Raw genomic sequence first — 24,156 nt, forward strand, 5'->3', positions numbered from 1 at the left:
TACAGCATCAGGTAACCCAGCACAGGGTTTAATTACATGCGCCTTGGCCCAGACTGAACTGTCCATGCACATGCTGCCAGATGTCTAGTTCCCATGACAGTATGTGCCACGTTCTCACCCACCATTGTCCTTAGTATTAATGTGAGCTGGACTTGTCCCCATGACATGACTTGATTCATTTGAGGATGAGACACAGATACTGAATAGTTGATGAGCTGGGAGGAATAGAAGTACAGGGGTGGGGTGAGTGCAAAAATGAAGAGAGGGAGGAATGGAGAGAGGGAGGGACTGAACGGAGAGGCGGGGATCCGCTCTCCTCACTCCACACAGCTTCAGTTAGTCCTGAGGTTGGGAAGCTGGATGTAAAAATACCTTGCGACCAAGGGGAGAGGTTGGAACTGCTGGAGGCAGACGCACCTATTCTGAGAAGAAGACGTAGGAGCAGCTGGAGCAGCTGTGGGAGTGGGATGGCCTGTGCTTTCAGCTGATCAGAGGCAACTGAGGCTTGTCCATGGAGAAATTCAAAGGTCCCACCACAGGATTTACAAAAGCCACCTGTGGATGGAGAGCCCTGCTTCTCCCGCAGCTGAACAGACAGTCCCTGTACATGTACGGCAGTGAGGTGGCTGTGGAGAAGGAGTGCATGCGTCAGTTGGAAAGCGGAGTCTTTGTCATTCACCCCTTCAGCCCTATGAGGTATTTCATACATCAGTCCTTGACTTTACATCTCTGCCACTGTGTCTTTGTACTTTTTTTTGTACTTCAGAGTGTAATTAGTAATGTGATTTAACAAAAAATATAAACCAGGGAAGAATCATTAAAGAGAGATCTGTGTTTCGTGTGCAAACTAGGGATGTTCTGTGTCTCAGGATATACCACAGTTATTAAAAAATAAAAAAATAAAAAATTTTTACAATTTAAATGTATTTTAATGAGCTGCTAGAGTAACAGCTGGAGTCTCCATTGAACGTAACTCAGAACTGCCCCTCCCCTACCTGTTGCTGAGCATAGCTGGCTGAAAGAATGCCACAACACTTTTTAATACAGCTGTTTGGAAATGTTTCCTGTCATAAAAAACAGGAACACCCATGGCATAAACACGAAATCAGTCCCATTCATCACTTGATGCATTCTGCAGATATTGTTAAACTGTGAAAGTGTAGTATTTTTAAAAGGAGGTTATTTTACCTTGAGACACTAAAATCGGCATATGTTGAGCGCAAACACCAAATGTAAACAACAAGACTTCAGTTGCTTTGGTTTCAGTTGCATTGGCTTTTTATGGTTTTCCCAAAGAAACCATGGTTAATTTTAAGAAAAAACAAAAAGACACTTTTTGTGTTACATCATAGAATATGATCATAATTTTCAGGGAATTAAGAATGAAAAACATTAGTTTCATCCATGGATTTCTACTTTAAATTGCTTCCAACATTAATCTGCTGCCTTTACAACAATAATCACCATAATGAACACCACATAACACGCCTGCATGTATTAAACATACACTACGTTACAATGGACAATGTACAGCAAAGGGACGAAAATAGTGTGAAAATAAATATTTTTTAAAGCTGTCATGTTAAATACTTCTTCTTTGTTGTTGGAATGTAAGGAAGTTGTCTCTCTTTTCCTTTTTCTCACCCCCAAAATCTTTGCGATTAAACCTTACTGCAAAAATGCAAACAGAAAAAAACTGAAAATTCTTTATTGCAAAGCTAGAAAAATGTCTTTTATGTTTATAGTTTTACTGATAAAAGAAAAATCAACTTTTTTTATTGTTTAAAAAACATCTGTGGTGCCACCTTTTAAAACCCCTCTTCAATAAATGTAACTGAAGCCTTTTGTAGGTATACTTTTTTAAGTCGATTGATGCGTTAACGGATATTCAATCAGTAGCCCATGCCTCTGGAACAATTATATCAAACTATAAACCCTGAGATATAAATATAACATAACGCACAAACTTCTCTTAGCCATTTTTCAAAATAGGAAAGACAAGAGAACATGCCATTAAAGTAAGCCAGATGTATGCTGATCTTTAATTACAACTCAGGAATTTACCAGAGGAAAACAACTACTCAACTAAACTCTCCTATATCTACAATAATTAAAAGAAAACAAGGCTGGAGAAGTTTATCTTGCAACCACGCAGAGTGGGAAAAATCTGCAAGGTATGTAAAAAGATCTCCGGAGCTCACTGTAAGAGAACTGCAGCTATTTTTTCAGTGTAGATCAGGTTTATTTTTCACTGCAATAAAAAGATTCATTTATTTTAAGCTTTTTTGCACCTCTTTTACAGTGGGTGCCAATACTTGTGGATGGTGCTTTTCATTTAAATCTATTTGCATTGCAGTTCTGATATTAGAAAAGGGAACCCCACAGAAAAATGAAAGACAGGAAAAGACATGACTAAAACCAAGACATTTTCCCTAGGTTGATACAGAACGATGAGAAAACAAGCAAAGACAAATTTTTTATGATTCTTTAGTTATAGGTCGTTATCAGTCTGTAAATAGAGTGAAAACAGAGAGAGAACAACAAAACCGTTGGGATCAAAGAGCAGTGTAACTGAAGCCAGGCAATTTAAGCCCGGCTGACGGGATGTGCAGTTACATTACTAGAGTGTTTAGTGTGCATTCTGCAGCTTGTCTTACCAACTGCAGCAAGAATTTCGAATTTTAGCTCTCTAAAAGTTTTAAGTCTAAGAGATGCCAAAAAACAAGATCTGAGGGAATCTCACCGATCACTCGTGTCTTTATTTATTTTCCTGTAGGAGTTACTACATCATGGTCATGATGGCAATCACATTTCTCAACCTGATTGGGATTCCCATGGAGATAGCCTTTCTGGACGGCAACAGCGGACTCGCTTGGGAGAGTTTTAATGTGTTCTCCGACACGCTGTTCCTCATAGATGTGGTTCTGAACTTCAGGATGGGTATCATAACGGAGGATGCAGAGGTGAGAGTGGCTGCGCTCTATTTTCAGACACAATCTGGAAGACTATAATCTCCTCACGGACAAGCTCATACAACCCATCCCTGTCCTATCTGTAATCTACTCAATACACGAAAGACTAGATTAACCTCCTACTGAGCTCTATAAAAGATACGGGCAACATTGGCACCTGCTGTGTGGTTTTATAACAGGGATTATGATGTCCCTGTAAATGAGTATGTAACGTTTCCAATTAAGTAACATTAAGTCAAAATCCCATTTGTTTTCGTTGAATCACAGAGTTCTTGCTAGTCACACATGATGCATCTGTGATGTTTTCAGTGCAAACATCTGGTTTTCCAATTCAGCATTTAGCATTACACTTTATTTCTGAAGAGCTCCCTAAATATCAGATTGGATGGAGTGTTAAAACTCTAAATCTGTTCATGGGTCAGGCTGCATGCAGTCTGCGTGCTCAATCCATTCTCCATTCTCTCTTTCAGGAAGCTATTCTGGATATAAAAAAAATCAGAGTCAGTTACCTGAGGACATGGTTCATACCCGATGTCATTGCAGCTTTCCCTATTGGATACATCCTGCTGTTTGCGGTAATAAGGAAGAAATTGTGTTGCAAGAGCCATGATCTACATAAGAACAAAACTTACATGCACCATGTTTGTATTTCCAGGACTTACACTACCATAATGATGACAACCCATCCAAGGCCAACAAGATGATGAGGATACTTATGTTCGTGCGGATCCTCAGCTTGATCCGGCTGGCTCGAGTTTCCAGACTGGTCAGGTTCTTCAACGAAGTTGAAAAAGTAAGTTTAAGAACCATGCAGTTACAACTCTGCTCAGCTAAGTTCTCTTTTTCCCATGATGATTATTTGAATTTCTTCGCCAGCAGTGGTTCTTGCATGAATGGCACCCTGGGCAAGCCTCTATGAACCCAATACATATGAGCCCTTATGGTTTTATGAGAAATGAGCAAGAACAGATGTTAACCGTTTTTTAAAGAAAACTCAGAATTTCACAATAGATTTGTCTCAGTCTAAGGTGATCCTAATGTCAAAAAGCATTAGATGTAGTCTTTTTTTTGCTGTGCTTTCAAAAACTGTGTAAATGTTTTATTAATCTAATTGTACTTTGAAGAAGCTGTGTTCATTACAAAAGTAAACATTTCAGTTTTTACTTGTCTAGTTATTTAAGATTCTGAACTAGAAAGAGAATAAATTTCTATTAGACTAGATGTCTGTCGTTTGTTTTTGATATGGTATCATTTATACACCAGGCTCATCTCTTTAGCTTGACAGTTGTTCCTGTTGTTATTGGAGTGTTTTCTCTGGACAGTATTTCCGTTACCATTTCCATTAGTCTTTTAATTTTGCTGAGTATCTGATTTCTTAGTCTGTTTGTTAATCATATAAAGTTAGAATGGCAAATTTGGGTTTGTCTTGTCTAAAAGTGAGAATTAACAGTGGTGCCTATTTCCATTGGTCATTGGGCGAAAGGCAGGGTACACCCTGGACAGAGCACCAGTCCATTACAGGGCAACACAGAAAGATACAGGACAAACAACCATGCACTCACACACTCATACCCAAGGGCAAATTAGAAAGAACAATTAACAGTCATGTTCTTGGACTGTGGGAGGAAGCTAAAGTGCCCAGAGAGAACCCACGCACAAGGAGAACATGCTAATTTTATACAGAAAGAACCCAGACCGGGAATTAAACCCATGACCTTCTCATGGAAATGCAAGAGTGCAGCTCTAAAAATTATTGCTGAAGAGGCTGGCTGTTCACATAGTGCTGTATCCAGGTACACTGCTCAATACAATAAAGGGAACACTTAAACAACACAATACAACTCCAAGTAAATCAAACGTCTGTGAAATCAAACCGTCCACTTAGGACGCAACACTGATTGACAATCAATTTCACATGATGTTGTGCAAATGAAATAGACAACAGGGGGAAATCTTTGGTGATTAGCAAGACACACTTAATAAAGGAGTGGTTCTGCAGGTGGGGACCACAGACCACTTCTCAATACCTATGCTTTCTGGATGATGTTTTGGTCACTTTTGAATGTTGGTGGGGCTTTCACACTCGTGGTAGCATGAGACGGACTCTACAACCCACACAAGTGGCTCAGGTAGTGCAGTTCATCAAGGATGGCACATCACTGCGAGCTGTGGCAAGAAGGTTTGCTGTGTCTGTCAGCGTAGGGTCCAGAGCCTGGAGGCGCTACCAGGAGACAGGCCAGTACACCAGGAGACGTGGAGGAGGCTGTAGGAGGGCAACAACCCAGCAACAGGACCGTTACCTCCACCTTTGTGCAAGGAGGAACAGGAGGAGCACTGCCAGAGCCCTGCAAAATGACCTCCAGCAGGCCACAAATGTGCATGTATCTGCACAAACGGTTAGAAACTGACTCCATGAGGATGGTATGAGGGCCCGACGTCCACAAATGGGGATTGTGCTCACAGCCCAACATCGTGCAGGATGCTTGGCATTTGCCAGAGAACACCAGGATTGGCAAAGTCGCCACTGGCGCTCTGTGCTCTTCACAGATGAAAGCAGGTTTACACTGAGCACATGTGACAGACATGACAAAGTCTGGAGAGCGATCTGCTGCCTGCAACATCCTTCAGCATGACCTGTTTGTCACGATGGGGTTTTGGGTCGGACCAAAGTGCAGACAAGAGCTCGGGAGGCGCATTTCAATTTATCCTCGTTTATTTAGAGGTTGCAAAGTGAGAGCAAAAACGTAGCAAATACACTGCAGGTACGAAGCATAAGTACAGTCCAAACTTACATGAACTCTGCAGGTTATTCAAGGCAAAAACGTAGCACAAACGTAGCAAAAACGTAGCATGGTTTCCAAGCGAAGCAAAAACAAAGCATAGTCATGTTAGGGAACGGGGTAGTGACGAACACAAGGAACCAGCCTCGAACAAAGACACCAAACCAACTAATATACTGTGGGATAACAAAGGCAGGTAATCAAACGAACGGGGAACAGGTGTGACAAGGAGGCAGGGAGGCAGAAGGAACAGGTGAAACAAATACAAAGGCTGAAGAAGAGTGAAAAGATTAATAATAAACAATAAACAGAAAACACAGAGTAAGCAAGAAAATTAATCAGAGGAGGAATGAGGAAACTAGAATAACTAAGAACTAAAGTAAACAGAGAAACTAGAGGGAAACATAGGAACACCAACAACAACCTAAGAACAAACAAAGAGCCCATAAAGAGAACCTGATTTACAAAGTAAACAAACCAAATGTAAACAATAACTAAAGCTGGAATGAGAACAATTACCTAACCATAAATAAACACAGAGATACTAAATGAGAATCCGAGGATGAATAATAATAATAATAATACCACACAAAGTAATAAGAAAGCAACGACAAAAGGAACTAAGAGGAAGAAAACACGCACTAGGAGGTGGTACAGGAAGGAAAAGAACTAATAAACATGATGCCAAACCCAAAATGGAAACAACTAAACAAAAGTTAACACAAAGCCACAAACTAAGTCCAAAAATGTCATATTCTGACACGGTTTGGCAGTGAGTCAGTAATGCTGTGGGGTGGCATTTCTTTGGAGGGCCACACGGCCCTCCATGTGCTCGCCAGAAGTAGCCTGACTGCCATTAGGTACCGAGATGAGATCCTCAGACCCCTTGTGAGACCATATGCTGGTGAGGTTGGCCCTGGGTTCCTCCTAATGCAGGACAATGCTAGATCTCATGTGGCTGGAGTGTGTCAGCAGTTCCTGCAAGTTCCTTGGCAAAACATTTTAGGGAAAACAAAGATGGCAAGAGACGACATCTATCCCACTTTGGGGAGGCCACTCTTCTTTCAAGGAATCTGGCCAAATTTATTAGCTCTCCAAACTCTGACAACCCGAGGTCCAGACCAGGAAGCAAACTTCCTCTCTGCAGTTTCTGTATTGTTACCCACCCATAGATAGATAATGTAGCCCCTTTGAAAAAAAGGTCATTATTCATTGGAAACTGACTCTGATTTAATTCAGAGTTGCATATTTTTAAGCACCAGTTATAAAATTGGAGAGGAGTTATAAGTTCAGTGCTTGGGCCAATTTTCTTTACAAATTTCCACTGTTATACTGATGATACTCAGCTTTATTTAACCATAAATCCTGATGAACACAACCAGTTAGATAGACTACAGGCATGACTAAAAGACATACAATTCTGGGTGACTATCTGCTTTTAAATTCAGACAAGACAGAAGTTGTTGTCTTTAGACCAGAGTCTTTGAAAACGAAACTGCTTAGTCAGTCAATTAATCTGGATGGCTTCAAATTGACCTCCAGTAATAAAAAGCCTTGGTGTTATTTGTGACCAGGACATGTCATTTAAATCCCATATTAAACAGGTTTATAGGATGTCCTTCTTTCACCTCCAGAACATTGCCAAAATTAGAAATATCCTATCCAGGAGTGACGCTGAAAAACTAGTCCATGCATTTGTTACTTCAAGGCTGGACTATTGTAATTCGTTACTATCAGGATGTCCACAAAATGCAGTTAAAAGCCTTCAGCTGATTCAAAATGCTGCAGCAAGAGTTCTGATGAAAATTAAAAAGAGAGATCATATTTCTCCTACTTTAGCTTCCCTTCATTGGCTCCCTGTTAAATCCAGAATATAATTTAAAATTCTCCTCCTCACATATAAAGCCCTTAATGATCTAGCTCCATCATACATCAGCGATCTGATGGTTCCATATGTTCCTAACAGAGCACTTCGTTCTCAGACTGCAGGTTTACTGGTGGTTCCTAGAGTCTCTGAAATGGAGGCAGACCCTTTAGTTATCAGACTCGTCTCTTGTGGAACCACTTCATTTGTGATCAGCTGATTTAGGATGTTATTAAATACAGTGCACCGCCTTTGTATACTTCAGAAAGCTGATGTGTCCTTGTTCTTTTCTTTCAACCTTCAGGCATGGTTAATGATTTGTAAATAGTAAAATTATATTTCAGCTTGAGCCTCTGATCATACCTGCTACTGAGTAGGTCCCAAAAAAGTAGACAACGGCCCGGAAAAACTGGTTATGGAAATGCTCACAAAATGGGCTGAGTGGGGCTGGCATAAGTGGACCCCGTGGAAAAGAGGGATAAAGAAGCTACATCTGCCTTTAAAGTTTTACATTTCTTTCACATAAACAGTGCTCCTAGATCAGTGCTTTTGTGTTCTTTTTGTGTGTATGTCTGTTCTTTCAAACGCCCAGTCGTTTGTGGTAGATTGCTGCTCACACTGAGCCTGGATCTACTGGAGGTTTTATCCTGTTAAAGTGAATTTTGTTCCTGTTGAAGTGGAGTTTTCCTTTCTGCTGATGGTTTGGGGAGCCATGCTCAGTATGAGGGACTGCTGCAAAGTCAATGCAAGAGAAGGTCCACTGTCACTACATGCTCATTCAGGAGGAGTGACTGCATTGTTTGATAACTAGGATCAATTGGAATCTATGTGTTTGACATGGGATCTGACTTATACAATTGAATTGACTTTGTATAGTACCTTGAGACGAGGTGTTGTGAATTGGTGCTATATAAATAAACTGAACTGAATTGAATAGAATAGAATAGAAAATAATATAAATAAAATAAGTTGCTTGGGTCCAGTGGGAAATTTGCATAGTTTGTGATGGTTTGGGGAGCCATGTCATATGCTGGTGTCAGTCTGCTGTGTTTTATGAAGTCCAAAGTCAGTGTAGCTGTCTACCACAACATTTTAGAGCACCTCTCTCTGCTGACAAGCTTTATGGAGATGCTGATTTTGTTTCTCAACAGGACCTAGTACCTGCCAACACTGCCAGAATTACCAATGCTTTGTTCAATGACCATGTACTTGATTGGCCAGCAGACTAGCCTGAACAAAACCCCGATAGAGAATCTGAGCGGTTTTATCAAGAAGATGAGACAACTGACCCAAATTAAGGTGGAGGTGGAGGTAGTTGGAGGTGAAAGGGGAGGAGGAGGGTGTAAGGTTTCCTTGTGTAGAGGCCACAGAATGGGAAAATGTTATACTTGAACAATAATTCCAAGTTAATAGTTTAATACTATTCTAGTTCATTAACATGCACCTGTATTACCGCGGGTTTGCGACACTTCTATTAGACAACTATCTTATCTAGTGTGTGTGTATGTGTTTCTGTGTCGTTGTTCGGTGGATTTCTTGCATAGCAAACATAACTGTGAGCTGTTTTATTTTGTTGATTTTCATGCTAATCACTATTTGAGAATAAGGTTAGGGATGTCATAGCCCCACCTCTAAACTAAGCCTCATCCCTAACCATGTCTTAGTAACAACAAGATTTAAGTTCCTATTACATTGACACATACAGAGCTAGCATAATTACTACAACGATATGAGTTATTTTGTAGTCAAAGACATTTTGAAATATGATCCATGTTTATGAGAAACCTTTGGAAATTTTCATGTGGCCTAAAAACCTTGACGTTGATGCTGTCTGTCAATCTACTGCAATCTAGATGCATAAAAGAAACCTGCTCGGCTCGGCATCAAAACTGACTCTAGCCAATGACCTTACATCCTCCTAAACCCTGCCCTGAGACTCAAAGTTAATTATTATTTAATCAAAACGCACTAAACATTACATCAGCAATTTAAATGGATCCGGATGAACAAGCTAACATTGGAGAGGTTTTAACACTTAAAATGAGGAAAATAAAGGTAAATGATGAATGGCATTTTACAGCAAATGTACACCTCAGTTTACAGAGTATTATCTAGTGGCCCTATGAGTTTGTGTGAACAGTTTTCCAACATGATGAGAATTATTAATTATTTAGGTCTAAATTAAGTTGTTTGGATAATCTGACTAAATGGTTGGTTTGTTTGCAGCTTGGGTGATCATCTGACTACTTATGTGTTTTTTTGATATCGTTAAATTGTTGTCATTTGATCTGCTGACCAAAGCAACGAAGTGAGAAGTTGTAATAATCATAAAGATTATATGGACCTAATATGGTTTTGTTTATTTTAAAAAAGTGTAGTACAAGTTTTCCCCTTAATTTTGTAGGTATTTTTGTGCAGCATAGCTTTTCTCTGTGTGAAAACCAGTACATCTGCAACATCGCATTTGAGCCAAGGTTGGTCAGTTTCAGTGAAATTTGTACGCTTCGTGTCATGGCTTCTTGGCAGGTGTCAAACGCAAACCTGGAGGTTGTTCGGCTCTTCTTCCGCATCTTGTCTCTCTTCATGATGATTTTTTTGCTGTGTCACTGGAACGGCTGCATCCAGTACTTCGTCCCCATGCTAGAGGAGTTTCCCACAGACTGCTGGGTTCGGAAGGAAAACCTGATGGTAAAGATTCCTAAACCTTTGTCCAAATGAAGACTGTAAAGGAAGATGGGTTTATTAAGTTACAGGGCTGATTCTTTGGATTCCTCTTGCTGACACTAAAAGCAGCAATTATTTTATGGAACCAAAAGAGTTTCTAAAATAAATAATTACAGTGAAACTCTTGAAAAGGTAATTTGTGGTAGTTAAGAAGTTTGTCATAAAGTAACTGTGGAAAAACAATGTGATCTTATTTCTTTCAGAATTCCACGGTCATCGTTAAATACTCTTGGGGAGTTTTCCGAGCTCTTTCTCAGATGATTGCTCTCTCTTATGGATCCATGGATGCTCCAACAAGTGAGGATTAACCTTTTCCTCATTTCGCACATTTAAAAAAAATAAGTGTTTATTTTGTTGTTTTGCTCTCTAGATTACATAGAGATGTGGATTGTGATGGTCAGCATGGTGTCTGGCTGCATGATGTACACCATCCTTGTAGCCAACGCAACCACTATGATTGCGAACCTCGACCCAGCAGCCAAGGAATACAAGAGCAAGGTCTTTAGCCATAACTGTTTTTTGTCTCACATGTACAATAATTAACTATTTTTGCAAGGAAATACATTTATGACCATGGAACCTGAGGATATGTTTAATAAATTTATCTCCCATCAGTCTTCTCACATTTTTGACCCTACAGAAGTCACTTTAAGCCTATCCTACTGATTCTTGGGATGGAAATTATGTTAAAATGCTAGTTTTTTCATTTGGCTCAGACACAGAGAAAATAAACTGTCTCAGCAGAACCTCGAAATTGCAAAACATACTGCAGGGTGATTTGGAGAGAGCAGGTATTGAATTACTGTGATCTCTGGACCATCACAGATGTGTTTTACTGACAAGGGACCCATAAAGAAGTAAAAACAGTTTTAACAGAAAGCATTTTCTTGCCTGATAAACTATAAGCTCACGAAAAACACCCGCATTCACCTTAATGGTCTGGGAATTTAATCTCTGCTCAAGGTAACTGTAGTGGTCACATTGCATGTTCATGCACAATGCAGCAGAGTTCATTCATGTTTTTGTATACCAAAGCTTCGCTGCAAAAATGCTTATTATTCTTTTTCTATGAGCGGCCACACTTCCATTAAAATGTTGCCTTTAAAAAGTTCATTTTCACCTGTAATTACTGTGGGACATTTCCAGGTGGCACCATTACAGACGCAGCATCCTGAGCCTTCCTGTTGTACAGGGTATGAATTAAAGAAGAATTTATGTCTCTGTGCATTTTAAAATGGCTTATCCCATTTCAAAGACAATAGAAAGGCCTACAGGGATTTGTGATTATTTTTATACTTTTAAGTTGTTTAGGTGCTCTGGTTCTATAATTTAGGCTCATGTCACGACTGTCATGATGCATGTTGCAGGACCCAAATGCACAGCGTAGTTGATTCGGTGAGAAGGATTTAATAAATGACAAACTTACAGATTGACCAGGTACAGGAACTCTGGCAGGTGAATAGCAAGAAGATGACAGAAGCATGTACTCAGGTAGCAGTCAAGGTAACCAACAGGATGACAAACAGAGTGACAAACAAGATAACAAACAAGAGGAACCAGTCGCAAACAATGAAAACCATAGAGCTTAAATACTGAGGGAAGTGGAGTGTGAACCAATGAACTGGGAGAAGAGCTAATCAGGAGAATGTGAGACAGCTGGGGACTAGGGAACCTAAACATTACAGAGGTAGAATGACGATATTAACACAAATGAACAGGGAGTACGAAGAGGTAACCAAAACACATCTAAATGAATTGAAGCAAATAAACAGTGAGACTGAACTAAAGGACGTTAACATGGGGGAAACAAGACCTATAAGGAAATATAAACTAAACACATCTAACGCTGGAACCCAGGAAGTAACAAAAGTAACCAGAAGGAATCTAAATAAACCTGAACAGAAAAGCACCTGGCTAAGCAGAAAGTAAACACAAAAACCTAACAGAGACAGATCCTGACAACGACCCACAAGCGTTTGTGTTTTAGTTTTTGTTTTTGCGTTGATAATTTCTATAAGGTCTTGCCATACTTCTTGTCATATTAGTTCTTTCCTTTAGGTTTAGTTTCTTACTTATGTCTTGTGTTCTGTGTGTTCTAGTGTATTCTCTTTGGTCAGTACTAGTTTTTTCCCATCAGCTAGTAGTTTCCTTGTGTTTTAGTTAAGTGTCCCCTGTGCTAGTTAGTCTCCCTCCCTCAGCTTCCCTGTTTCCTTGCTGTCACAGCTGTTTCACATCTCCACTGATTAAGTCATCTGGAACCTTTGTCATTTTCTACCCATGCCTCAGTATTTAAGCTCCTGGTTTTTCATTGTTCCTTGCTGGATTCTTCCGTTACTCTGCATGCGTTTCATAACTCACTCTCCTTGCGATTCCCCCTGTAAGTTCTCCTTGTTTCATTATTGAAGACTGACTGATTGACCCAGGTGCAGAGACTGACTGTTTTACCACAGTCAGTCTCTGCACTTGGGTCAATCAAAACCTACAAATATGAAATCTTGATGTCCTTTAAGCATTATGTCATAGAATTACATAGTTTTTAATGCTGTGACTTTCCAAAGATGAGCCGCTTGGAGCATTACATGGCCTTCATGAAGCTCCCACCAGAGTTGCATCTTCGCATCAGCAACTACTACCAGGCCCGCTATGGAGGGAAGTGGTTCGATGAGAAATACATCATGGACACAATATCCTCATCACTCAAAGAGGTAAACCTTACAAATCTATACCAGGGGTCCCCAACTCAAATAGCAGGAGGTCCACTACCTCCTTCATCCAAACACGTTGGGGTCCGAACATTTTAAATCAACTGCTAAAAATATTTTTATATATTTAATATTTAATTAACACTAGAGTTTTTTGTTTGATCAATCTACCGATCTACTGATCAATTATTCATATGCCCATGAAATCATCTGCTGAGTAGAAAAGTGCAATCCAATTTAAGCACCAATATTAAATGCACTTTCGAGCTGGTTCTTACATCTTGATATAACAATCCTGCTCTCCTTGTGCTGGTGGCAGGCATGGCAATTCGCTTAACCTTTTCCTAAAGTTGTTGTCCATTCATCTTTAAATGTGCAATTTTCATAGTCCACTTTATTTATTTTTGAAAAAGCCATCTGCTTTTGCTCACCAATTTATTGTACTGTGAGCAAATATGAGCTGCCAAGCTAGTAACTTAACAGCTATTAACAGTAATGTTACTGGCACCACAGTACACTACACTTATGACTGGAGGCAGACCTCCGTCAGTACAGAAACGGAAAGTATGAATTATTTGATAGTGATCAAGAAATTCTCCAACTGTGACACTTAGCATTTCTAAAGAAGAAAATATAGTTAAAAGTTGTCTAAGTTTCAATATCAACATGCATGTAGGTAACATTAGATATGCACACACACACATATATATATATATATATATATATACATATATATACAGCTCAAAAAAATAAAGGGAACACTTAAACAACACACTATAACTCCAAGTAAATCAAACTTCTGTGAAATCAAACCGTCCACTTAGGAAGCAACACTGATTGACAATCAATTTCACATGATGTTGTGCAAATGAAATAGACAACAGGGGGAAATCTTTGGTGATTAGCAAGACACACTCAATAAAGGAGTGGTTCTGCAGGTGGGGACCACAGACCACTTCTCAGTACCTATGATTTCTGGCTGATGTTTTGGTCACTTTTGAAAGTTGGTGGTGCTTTCACACTCGTGGTAGCATGAGACGGACTCTACAACCCACACAAGTGGCTCAGGTAGTGCAGCTCATCCAGGATGGCACATCAATGCGAGCTGTGGCAAGAAGGTTTGCTGTGTCTGTCAGCGTAGTGTCCAGAGCCTGGAGGCGCTACCAGGAGACAGACAGTACACCAGGAGACATGGAAGAGGCTGTAGGAGGAAAAGAACCCAGCAGCTGGACCACTACCTCCGACTCCATGAGGATGGTATGAGGGCCCGACGTCCACAAATGGGGGTTGTGCTCACAGCCCAACACCGTGCAGGACGCTTGGCATTTGCCAGAGAACACCAGGATTGGCAAAGTCGCCACTGATGCCCTGTGCTCTGTGCTCTTCGCAGATGAAAGCAGGTTCACACTGAGCACATGTGACAGACGTGATAGAGTCTGGAGACACCGTGGAGAGCGATCTGCTGCCTGCAACATCCTTCAGCATAATCGGTTTGGCAGTGGGTCAGTAATGCTGTGGGGTGGCATTTCTTTGGAGGGCCGCCTGGCACTCCATGTGCTCACCAGAGGTAGCCTGATTGCCATTAGGTACCGAGATGAGATCCTCAGACTCCTTGTGAGACCATATGCTGGTGCGGTTGGCCCTGGGTTCCTCCTAATGCAGGACAATGCTAGACCTCATGTGGCTGGAGTGTGTCAGCAGTTCCTGCAAGATGAAGACATTGAAGCTATGGACTGGACCGCCCGTTCCCCAGACCTGAATCAGATTGAGCACATCAGGGACCTCATGTCTTGCTCCATCCACCAACGTCACGTTGCACCACAGACTGTCCAGGTGTTGGCGGATGCTTTAGTCCAGGTCTGGGAGGAGATCCCTCAGGAGACCATTCGCCGTCTCATCAGGAGCATGCCCAGGCTTTGTGGGGAGGTCATACAGGCACGTGGAGGTCACACACAATACTGAGCCTCATTTTGACTTGTTTTAAGGACATTATATCAAAGTTGGATCAGCCTGTAGTGTGTTTTTCCACTTTAATTTTGTGTGTGATTCCAAATCCAGGCCTCCATTGGTTAATAAATCTAATTTCCATTGATGATTGTTGTGTGATTTTGTTGTCAGCACATTCAACTTTGTACAGAACAACGTATTCAATGAGAATATTTCATTCATTCAGATCTAGGATGTGTTATTTGAGTGTTCCTTTTATTTTTTTTGAGCAGTGTATATACTTATACTTGCTGTCTAACTTGGATTTTTGTATCCTTGCATTCCTAATATAGAATGCATCATATAGATGTTTGTGAAAATGAACCCCAATATATTTTTATTTTCCAGCAAATCCTGATGGTGATGTGCAGCCAGCTGCTGAAGAAAGTGCCAATGTTTCAGAACAGAGAGGAAACCTTCATCAATGACGTCCTTCTAAAACTGCATTACGAGGTGTTCCAGGAGGGAGACGTCATCGTTCGTCAGAATGTCCCCGGTGACCGCATGTTCTTCATTGATCATGGAGAGGCTCTGATGGAGACTGAGTCCTACGAGAGGGAGCTGTGCGATGGAGACTTTTTTGGAGGTAGGTTTGATTTTTTTCTACCTCTCAGGTTAAATTATGAAAAAGGTTAAGGTCTTGAAATTGTATATTTCTTTTTGTTTCTAAACAAAATTAGCAGTTTATTTCAGGACAATCGTTTTGAGAATATTCCCAATGAAAGCTGTTCTGAATCCTGAATCGTGTTCCTGTGGTTGTTGTTTTTTTTTATTGTGTCATAAGTGGTTTTGACTGCATTGTCTGTTACTGTTTTTCTTTCTAAATTTTATAAAAAATGTTTTTTGTCTTTATTTTACCAAATCGCCATTTATCAAGAGAAATATGTTGAAGCCTTTAACTTGTTTTAGTGTCAGCAGATGAAAGGATATTCGGAATAGGACATTCCTGTCCATTAGGTGGCTTGACTGGTGTTGACACTGCGAATTAGCATCTTAAACAAAATCCTCTAATATACTAGAGTGGGAAGTCAAGGATGCTACACACCTTAATGAAACGGAGTGTGTTTTTTCTTGGTTCACTCTAATGAACTTGCAAACAATCAGTCAAATGTTACACTATATTTGACAAGCAATGGTGACTGTTTACTTTATTCTACAGTGCCCTACAGTACATGAACCACAAAAAAATGTAATACTAAAGTAACTACATATGATCCTAACATACACTTCTCAGAAAAATTAAAGGAACAAAAAAAATCCTGTTCGGTATTTGTACAGATTTGGAATCGGTAATGTGCTGGAAACAAAGGGATGCCACAACATTTGATGAAACTGAAGATTATCAACCCACAGAGGGCTTAATTTAAAGTCACAGAGAAATTTAACTGAAAAACTGATGCATTGCAGCAACTCAGAATGGTACTCAGTAGTTTCTATGGCCTCCATGTGCTTGTATGCATGCCTGACAACACTGGGCATGCTCCTTATGAGATGACAGATGGTTTCCAGGAGTATCTCCTCCCATCACTGAGCTCCTGAAAAATGTCTGAGGTGAAACCTGGTGCTGTCGGATGGACCTAGCCATGATGCTCCAGAGATGTTCTATTGGATTTACAGTACAGACCAAAGGTTTGGACACACCTTCTCATTCAAAGAGTTGTCTTGAAGCTCATCAACAGAATGTCAAGAGTGTGCGGAGCAGTAATCAAAGCAAAAGATGGCTACTTTGAAGAACCTAGAATATGACATATTTTCAGTTGTTTCACACTTTTTTTGTTCAGTATATAATTCCACATGTGTTAATTCATAGTCTACAATATTCATAGTCATGAAAATAGTCATGAAAATAAAGAAAACTCTTTGAATGAGAAGGTGTGTCCAAACATTTGGTCTGTACTGTAGGTCAGGGGAGCATGGAGGGCAGATAATGGTATCAACTGCTTCATCCTCCACGAACTGCCTGTATACTCTTGCTGCAGGGCATTATCATGCTCCAGGAGGAACCCAGTACCCACATCACTGAGAAGAGTCTACCAATGGGTCTATGGATTTCATCCACATCCCTAATGGCAGTCAGGGTGGCATTGTTTATCCTGTACAGGTCTGTGCTACCATGGATGTGTCTCTCAAGACCAATCATGCTGAACAATGTTGCAGGCACCATAACGTTCACCACAGCTTCTCCAGACCCTTTCACGTCAGTCATATGAACTCAGAATCAACCTGCTCCCATCTGTGACAAGAACAGGTCACCAGTGCTGAACCTGCCAATTCTGGTGTTCTCTGACAAATTCCATTTGAGGTCCACGGTGCCAGGCAGTGAGCACAGAGCCTAGTAGAGGATGCCGGGCCCTCAAGTCACCTTCATAAAGTCTGTTTCTAATGGTTTGGTCAGACATTCACATAAGTGACCCGCTGGAGATCATATTGTAGGGCTCCGGCAGTACTCATCCTGTTCGTCCTCACACAATGGAGCAGATTCCTGTCCTGCTGATGGATTAAGGACCTCTGACAGCCCTGTCCAGCTCTCTTATGGCCCTATTCCACTAGTCCTTGCTCAGCGCGGTTCGACACTGCTCTACTCATTTTTTTAGGATTTTCCATTACTTCCACGTAATCATTACTATTTTTAGTACCTGCTAGTGTAACTGCTTGTCTCCTGGAATCTCCTCCATGCTCTTGAGACTGTGCTGGGAGACACAGCAAAGCTTTAGGCAATAGCACAAATTTACTTGATAATCCCCAAGTGTTTTAGAAGCAATTTCTGCCTGAAATTACATATGTGAAATAAATCAAGTGTAGCTGCACGATAAGATATACTTGATTTATAAGGTCTACATGCAAACGTTTGCTATCTGTGTAAAGGTAGACATAAAATAACGTTTTTCAAGTGGAGGCACCATTACAACTGTTACTATGTCTGATTTTATTGTGATTAAACAAAAAAATGAAAACAAACACACCACACACCGCCCGCCGGTGGATTCATCAGGCTTAACAGGTTAATGTGCCATCCTAGTGGAGTTGGACTGCCTGTCCAGGCATCGCCTCATGCTACCAGTAGGGACACTGACTCTGGTCAAATGCAAAACTACTGAAAAGCAGTCACAAAATAAGGAGGGAAAAAAATGTCTGTGGGGTCATCTCATTGTTGTCCCTTTAGTGCATCTGTTGTTAATTTCATTGACACTGCTGAAACAGCTGACACTGGTTAACAACCCCCTCTACTACTTAACTGACCAGATCAATGTACCTGAAGTTTAACTGACTAGATATGATACTCTAACTAAAACGTGTTTCTTTAATTTATTTAAGCAAGGCATAATACCACCTTTTTGTTAATGGTTTATTTATTATTGGCATGAAGGCATTACTTTATAACAGTAGCTTGCAATCTTTTTCACCTTTTTTTTTAGAATGCAACCATGAACTTTGATGTTTTTTATATGCTTCATCAACACAAAGCAGTGCATGTTGTTAAGTTGAAGAAAAATAATACTGAACATTTTGTTTAAACAAAAATCTGAAAAGTGTAGCCTGCATTTGTATTCAGCTGACAAAAAAAGGCATCTCGCAGTATGACGCTGCCACCACCATGTTTCACCTGTTGGCTTGGGTTTTTCAGAGTGTGGTCCAGTGATAGTATTCCTCCAGACATAACATTTGTATGCAACGACAAAAAGTTTGATTTGGTCTCTTGTAAACAGAGCAACTTCTTCTATGTTTATACATGGCTTGTGTAAAAATTAAATTTTTTTGGTTTTTTGTGGCTTTCTTTTTCCACTCTTTCACGAAGTCAAGTTTATTTTTATAGTGCTTTTCAGCAACAAAGCACTCAAGGCGCTGTACACACGAAGACCGGAGTCATGGAAAATTTGATTAATAGCTGTCCTGTGAACAGATTCTCCCACATGAGCTGTGAATCTCTGTAGCTCCTGGAGAGTTACCATGGGCCTCTTGGCTGCTTCTCTAATTAATACTTTCTTTACTCAGTCTGTCTGCTTAGGCGGTCGCCCATGTCCTGGTAGATTTGCCGTTGTGCAATACTCTTTCTATTTTTGGAAGATGGATTGAATATTGATGTACTAAAAAGGTTGAAATCTTGAAATAATGTTTAATAAACTAACTCTGCTTTAAACGTCTCCACAACTTTCTCCCTGACTTTTCTGCTGTGTTTCTTGGTCTCCATGATGCCGTTTCTTTTGTAATGCTCTCCAACAAACCTCTTACTACGCAGAACAGCTGGAGGCAATCAGTTGCATTGGCCACATGTCAAAATGTGAAAAGTTCAAGGGTGTAAATAATTTTTATGGCACTTAAAATGTATTTAGTTCCAGTTTCATTTTAATAGTAACAGAGTAACATTTAATAGTAACACAAAAGATTTATTAAATTATTTATATGTTGCTTTTGGCACTTTATTTTGAAGAACTGCAGTTGATGGCGATCAGTGTTTCTTTCAGGACTTTTTAACTTTAAAATATAATTTTGAGCATCTTGCTAAAATGTTTTTCAAAAAATGCCAGTTGGTCCTTGTATTTATGTTTTAGGCTTTGGCAGTTCAAAGCTATCCTGTGAAACATCCTCCTTTTGTATTTGGCAGATTGATCACATATAGTGACCATCTTTTCCCCTACTTTAAATCATTTGCCTAATTCACTGGCTTTTGGCTGGAATGTGTCCCAGTCCATTTGGCATCAGAACCTTTAGAGCTAACAACTCAGCAGCGTCTGTTCATTTAATTTCAGATTAACTGTCGGAGCTCATCTCCGTCATTAAGGTCTGTTCGCTCATTAACCGCAGCCTTATGGTTCCTTCTGTGTCTGCAGAGACATGCGTGCTGACCAAAGGCAAGCATCTGGCCACAGTGAAGGCACTGACTGACTGCCAGTGCTTCTCTTTGTCCTGGGACGACTTTCAGGAGGCGCTCCGGGGCTTCCCAGACATCAAGAAGGACTTAGAAAAAATTATCCTCGTCAGCTCTGACGGTGAAGTTGTGTAAGATCAAAAAGTAATACTTGAACTATTTTCTGTAAAGGACTGAATCTTGTCCCATGCACTTCCAGGGCATTTGGATGGCTATTGGATGTTCAATGAAGAGTTTTGCACATTGATAAAAGTTGAGCACTTTTCAAATAGTGAGATGGACTTTGTAGAGATGCTTTCCCTTCTGATCCCCCACCTATCTGCAGCAAGAAAAGACCTCAACATATAGGGCATTGGGATGTTTCACCTTTTATTTGATTAACTATTGCAGTTTATTGCAAAACAACAAACCGTAATATAAGCTTCTTCACTCCAGTCACAGTTTGATTGGAGCTGAAACAGTTTCTGGGAAATACAGTATAAATACCATAGAGTCACCTAATAAACAGGTATTTATTTCATGTCTCTCTGAACCATGGATGTGTCAGTGGGGTGATTAACAACTCCTACAGTGCAGATCAGAGATTTACATACACTGATCACCATTATGAATTTCATATTAATGTTGGGTTTTTAATGATGCTTTCAAAACATTCTCTTCCCAGGAATATTTTGCAGCATACCACTTCACTGAATTCTAAGCATAGAAATTAGGTGCACAAGTTAGAGTTTGAGGCAAGCTTTATCTAATCCACACAGGTTACAAATTCTACACACTGGCTCAAATATATAGTTACACCCCTACCAACTAAGTTGCAGAGAAACCACACACTTTTTGTCGACATAAGCAATTCCGGCTTGGTATTTGTCGGTACCACTTGGCAGAAATGAAGTAACTCATTTTCACTGTTTGGTTTTCTGGCTTTTAGCCAAAGTCCCAAAAAAAGTTTAGTCTGTAGGGAAGCCGTTCAACTTTGATGTAAGCCTTTGCAACTAGCTGGAAGAAGTACACATGCAACTAGTTAGAGAGGCTTACATCAAGGTTTAATGGCTTCCCCACAGACTCACTATCGTTGTCCTGTAGAAACACCTAGTTCTGTCGACAACAGCCCGACAACCCAGGAATCAGCAAGATTCAAGTTGATCACAAACCGGAAGATGGCAGAACATCAGTCACTGAAGTCAGTGGAGCACATTTTAAATCAACATGGACTGAGAAGGTGCCAACCAAGGATGAAGCATTACATAACCTGTACTGTATGTTTGAGGGATTCAGGGTAAGTCTTTCAAACATAAACATTAGAGTTGTACAATATGCATGTATTGCAATCCAAAAGGACTGCTGGGTGCAATTTTTGGTAGGATTTAATATTTATAGTGCCCCGCATGCAAATTCTGCCTCCTAGTTGAAGAATTGGCCAGCTGAATTGACTTTTACGGCCTTCAATGCCCACGCTTGGTGTTTATGTTCCTGGGATCCTGAAACTCACAAAGATTGACAGAGGCATTGTTATGAAGAAAGAATAAGGAAAGAGTCTCACATGGTTTTTACCCATAATCAGTATCGTCATTGCAATATGCAGCAAACATTTCGCAATTCTAGGTTTTCCTTACATTGTTTAGCTCTAATAAAAACAGCATCAATTATACATGTGTGGTGACAGCATCATTCTCAGTGTCTGTTTTGCTATGAGTGCCTTGTGCATCACAAAGTGGTTGGAATATTTGAGAATTAAGGATCACCTCCAAAATCTTCTACTTTGCTTCAGATCAACAGCTAGATGGTTATAATTTAGACACAATTGATCCCAAACACACATTAAAATTGGTTTTGGTATGGTTAACACAGGCAGCAAAAAGTTTTTGGGGAACAGCTCTGGAGCTAAACTGTTTTAAATTCTGTTTAAAAGTCAGGTCACCAACCAATTTAGATAGATTCTTACAATATACTGAGCCTGAAATACTTTGCTGATACAAAAAGAGTGTGATTCTCAGCAACTTGCCAAAAGACATTTATCTGAATATTAAGGGCAGTATTTGAATTAATTTGAGTATGTCTGTATAATGGTAAATCTGAGTGGATCAGTAAAACATAGTATTACATTTTAATTTCCCCTAATTCTTGTTTTTTTTAAATCCATTGACGTTATATGTTGCATCATTAAATGCCCACAATTAAAATAACATTCCTGCTGATGATATGTGTATAAAAACTGCTTGGCACTGTAAACACATGTTCAGTGTTTTTCATTTACAGCAGTCACATAGTGGTGATGTGGGAGGACTGTTCAGGGTTCTTTTGGGTTTTGTTTGGGGCCACGATATTTTTTTCTAAATACATCTAAGATGTTGTTATACCTAAACCCAATAGAGTCAATTTTGCAGCTTTTTATAGACACCAAACAGTAAGTGAGAACAAAAATATAGAGAAATCAATGGTCTCCCACATGAGACTGGAGCTGTCATGTTCAAGGTGAAGCAAAGTGAACAAACAATCACTGCTTCCCATATTTGCCACCCCACCCACCAAGGAAACAGTGCTGTGGAGATCAGTTTGTTTTCCTCAATCAACCAAACAAGCATGGTTTTTTGACTGTTGGAGATAAACCCATGAATGCACAGGAGGAACATTTTATCATCTCTTCGTAGGACTCTTTAAGTGCCAGGATGAACCTGGAAGCTCTGTTTATTGCAAAACCGTTGGATCGTTATGAGATGGTTGTCATATGCTCACGCTTTATTTGCCATAAACACTATTTTCCTTGTTTATGAATCACAATGTAGGCACCTTAGCATTTTGTTGGAACATTTTAGGTGAACAGTTCGAAAGGAGCACATCCATGGTTTCCATAAATATTAAATGGACACCATCTCTGTAGAGAAAGCAGGTGTGAAACATATTTAAGCCACATCGAGCACATATATTACTCTTGTATGAACATTTACTCTCTTTAGCCAGAAACTATTCAATTTGTTTTGTTTTTTTGTTTGTTTTTTCATTTTTTGGACAACAGTGGCCTTAACATTTATTATTACAATAGAGCCAGGGTTGATTGTGAATATTTTGGCTCATTCTCATAGTTGTAGATCTGACGGCCTTTTTTCTTTCCTCAAAATATTATCCGTATTTACCTCAAATTTGTGGCAAAGATGGAGATCTAAGGTTAATTACCATAAGTGCACAGGATATAACAGTCTGGAGGCCTCTTAGCGATGTTTAACAAGTTATTTTGGAGTAAAAAAGAATGGATGTTTTAAAATTTGTAATTATTCCTTTAATTTATGTAAACTGCATTTTTCCTGAAATAAAGTGAGAGAAATAAAACAAACTCACTTGTGCTCTAATTAGTGCCAGATTCAACACAGAATCTTCCACATCCTTAAACTCTTTTTCTCTTTATCTTTTTATGTTCATCCATGATCCAGTATGAATTAATACCTCTTGAGCACTATTCAACATTTTTCCATGTTACAACCACAAACTGTGTATTTCATTGTGATTTTATATGACAGACTAAAACAAAGTAACAGATAATCAATAAGTGAAACAAATATGATAGTTTGTTTTTCACATTTTTTGTATTCAGCCCCCTTGAAGAGTGAAATGTTTGCAGATTCTTCTTTCCAAACAGCTTAAGCTCATTCAAACTAGACAGAGTGTCTGTGGTCAGCAATTTTAAACGCTTTCCATCGATTCTAAATTGGATTTAGGTCTAGACTTTGACTAGGCTATTGTAACACATGAATATATTTTGATCCAAACCACTACAGTGTTGTCATGGCTGTATGTTTAGGTTCGTTATCTTGCTGGAAAGTGAACCTCACGTCTTTTGCAGCCTCTAACAGGTTTTCTTTTAGGCCCTTATATAGCTCCTTCTATTTTCCCATCAGTTCTGACCAGCTTCTCTGTCCTTGCTGAAGAAAAGAATCCCCCCAGCATGATGCTGCCAGTTTCACCATGTGAATGATATGTTCAGGGTGATGTGCAGTTTGAGTTTTCCATCACACAGCATTTTGCGCGCAGGTCTGAAGGGTTAATTTTAATTTAGGTTATAATTGTTAATTTAGGTATAAAGTGACAAGAGCATCTTCTTTCGCATGTTTGCCATGTCCCTTACTTCATTGGTTTTCAACCCTTGTTCTCTAGGCCCAGAATTCTTAATGCTTTAAATGTGCATCTGCTCCAGCACACCTGATTCAAATGTCTGCATAACCTCCTTAGCATGCCATCAAGTGTTGCAGAAGCCTGTTAATCATCCATT

At 39.8% G+C, this 24,156-nt stretch overlaps 1 protein-coding gene across 1 annotated transcript; it reads left to right on the forward strand.

Moving 5' to 3' along the window:
- The first annotated feature begins 357 nt into the window (after window positions 1–357).
- Window positions 358–23,496, forward strand: hcn5 (hyperpolarization activated cyclic nucleotide-gated potassium channel 5). The gene is made up of 10 exons (XM_047369885.1): window positions 358–696; window positions 2,777–2,963; window positions 3,443–3,547; window positions 3,628–3,765; window positions 10,143–10,304; window positions 10,544–10,637; window positions 10,711–10,838; window positions 12,899–13,045; window positions 15,377–15,614; window positions 19,858–23,496. The coding sequence occupies exons 1-10, from the start codon at window positions 512–514 to the stop codon at window positions 20,028–20,030; spliced, it is 1,557 nt and encodes a 518-aa protein (XP_047225841.1). The 5' UTR covers window positions 358–511; the 3' UTR covers window positions 20,031–23,496.
- Window positions 23,497–24,156: the final 660 nt, after the last annotated feature.

The sequence above is a fragment of the Girardinichthys multiradiatus genome, chromosome 7 (genome assembly GCF_021462225.1).
Source record: "Girardinichthys multiradiatus isolate DD_20200921_A chromosome 7, DD_fGirMul_XY1, whole genome shotgun sequence".
In the NCBI taxonomy this organism is placed as follows: domain Eukaryota; kingdom Metazoa; phylum Chordata; class Actinopteri; order Cyprinodontiformes; family Goodeidae; genus Girardinichthys; species Girardinichthys multiradiatus.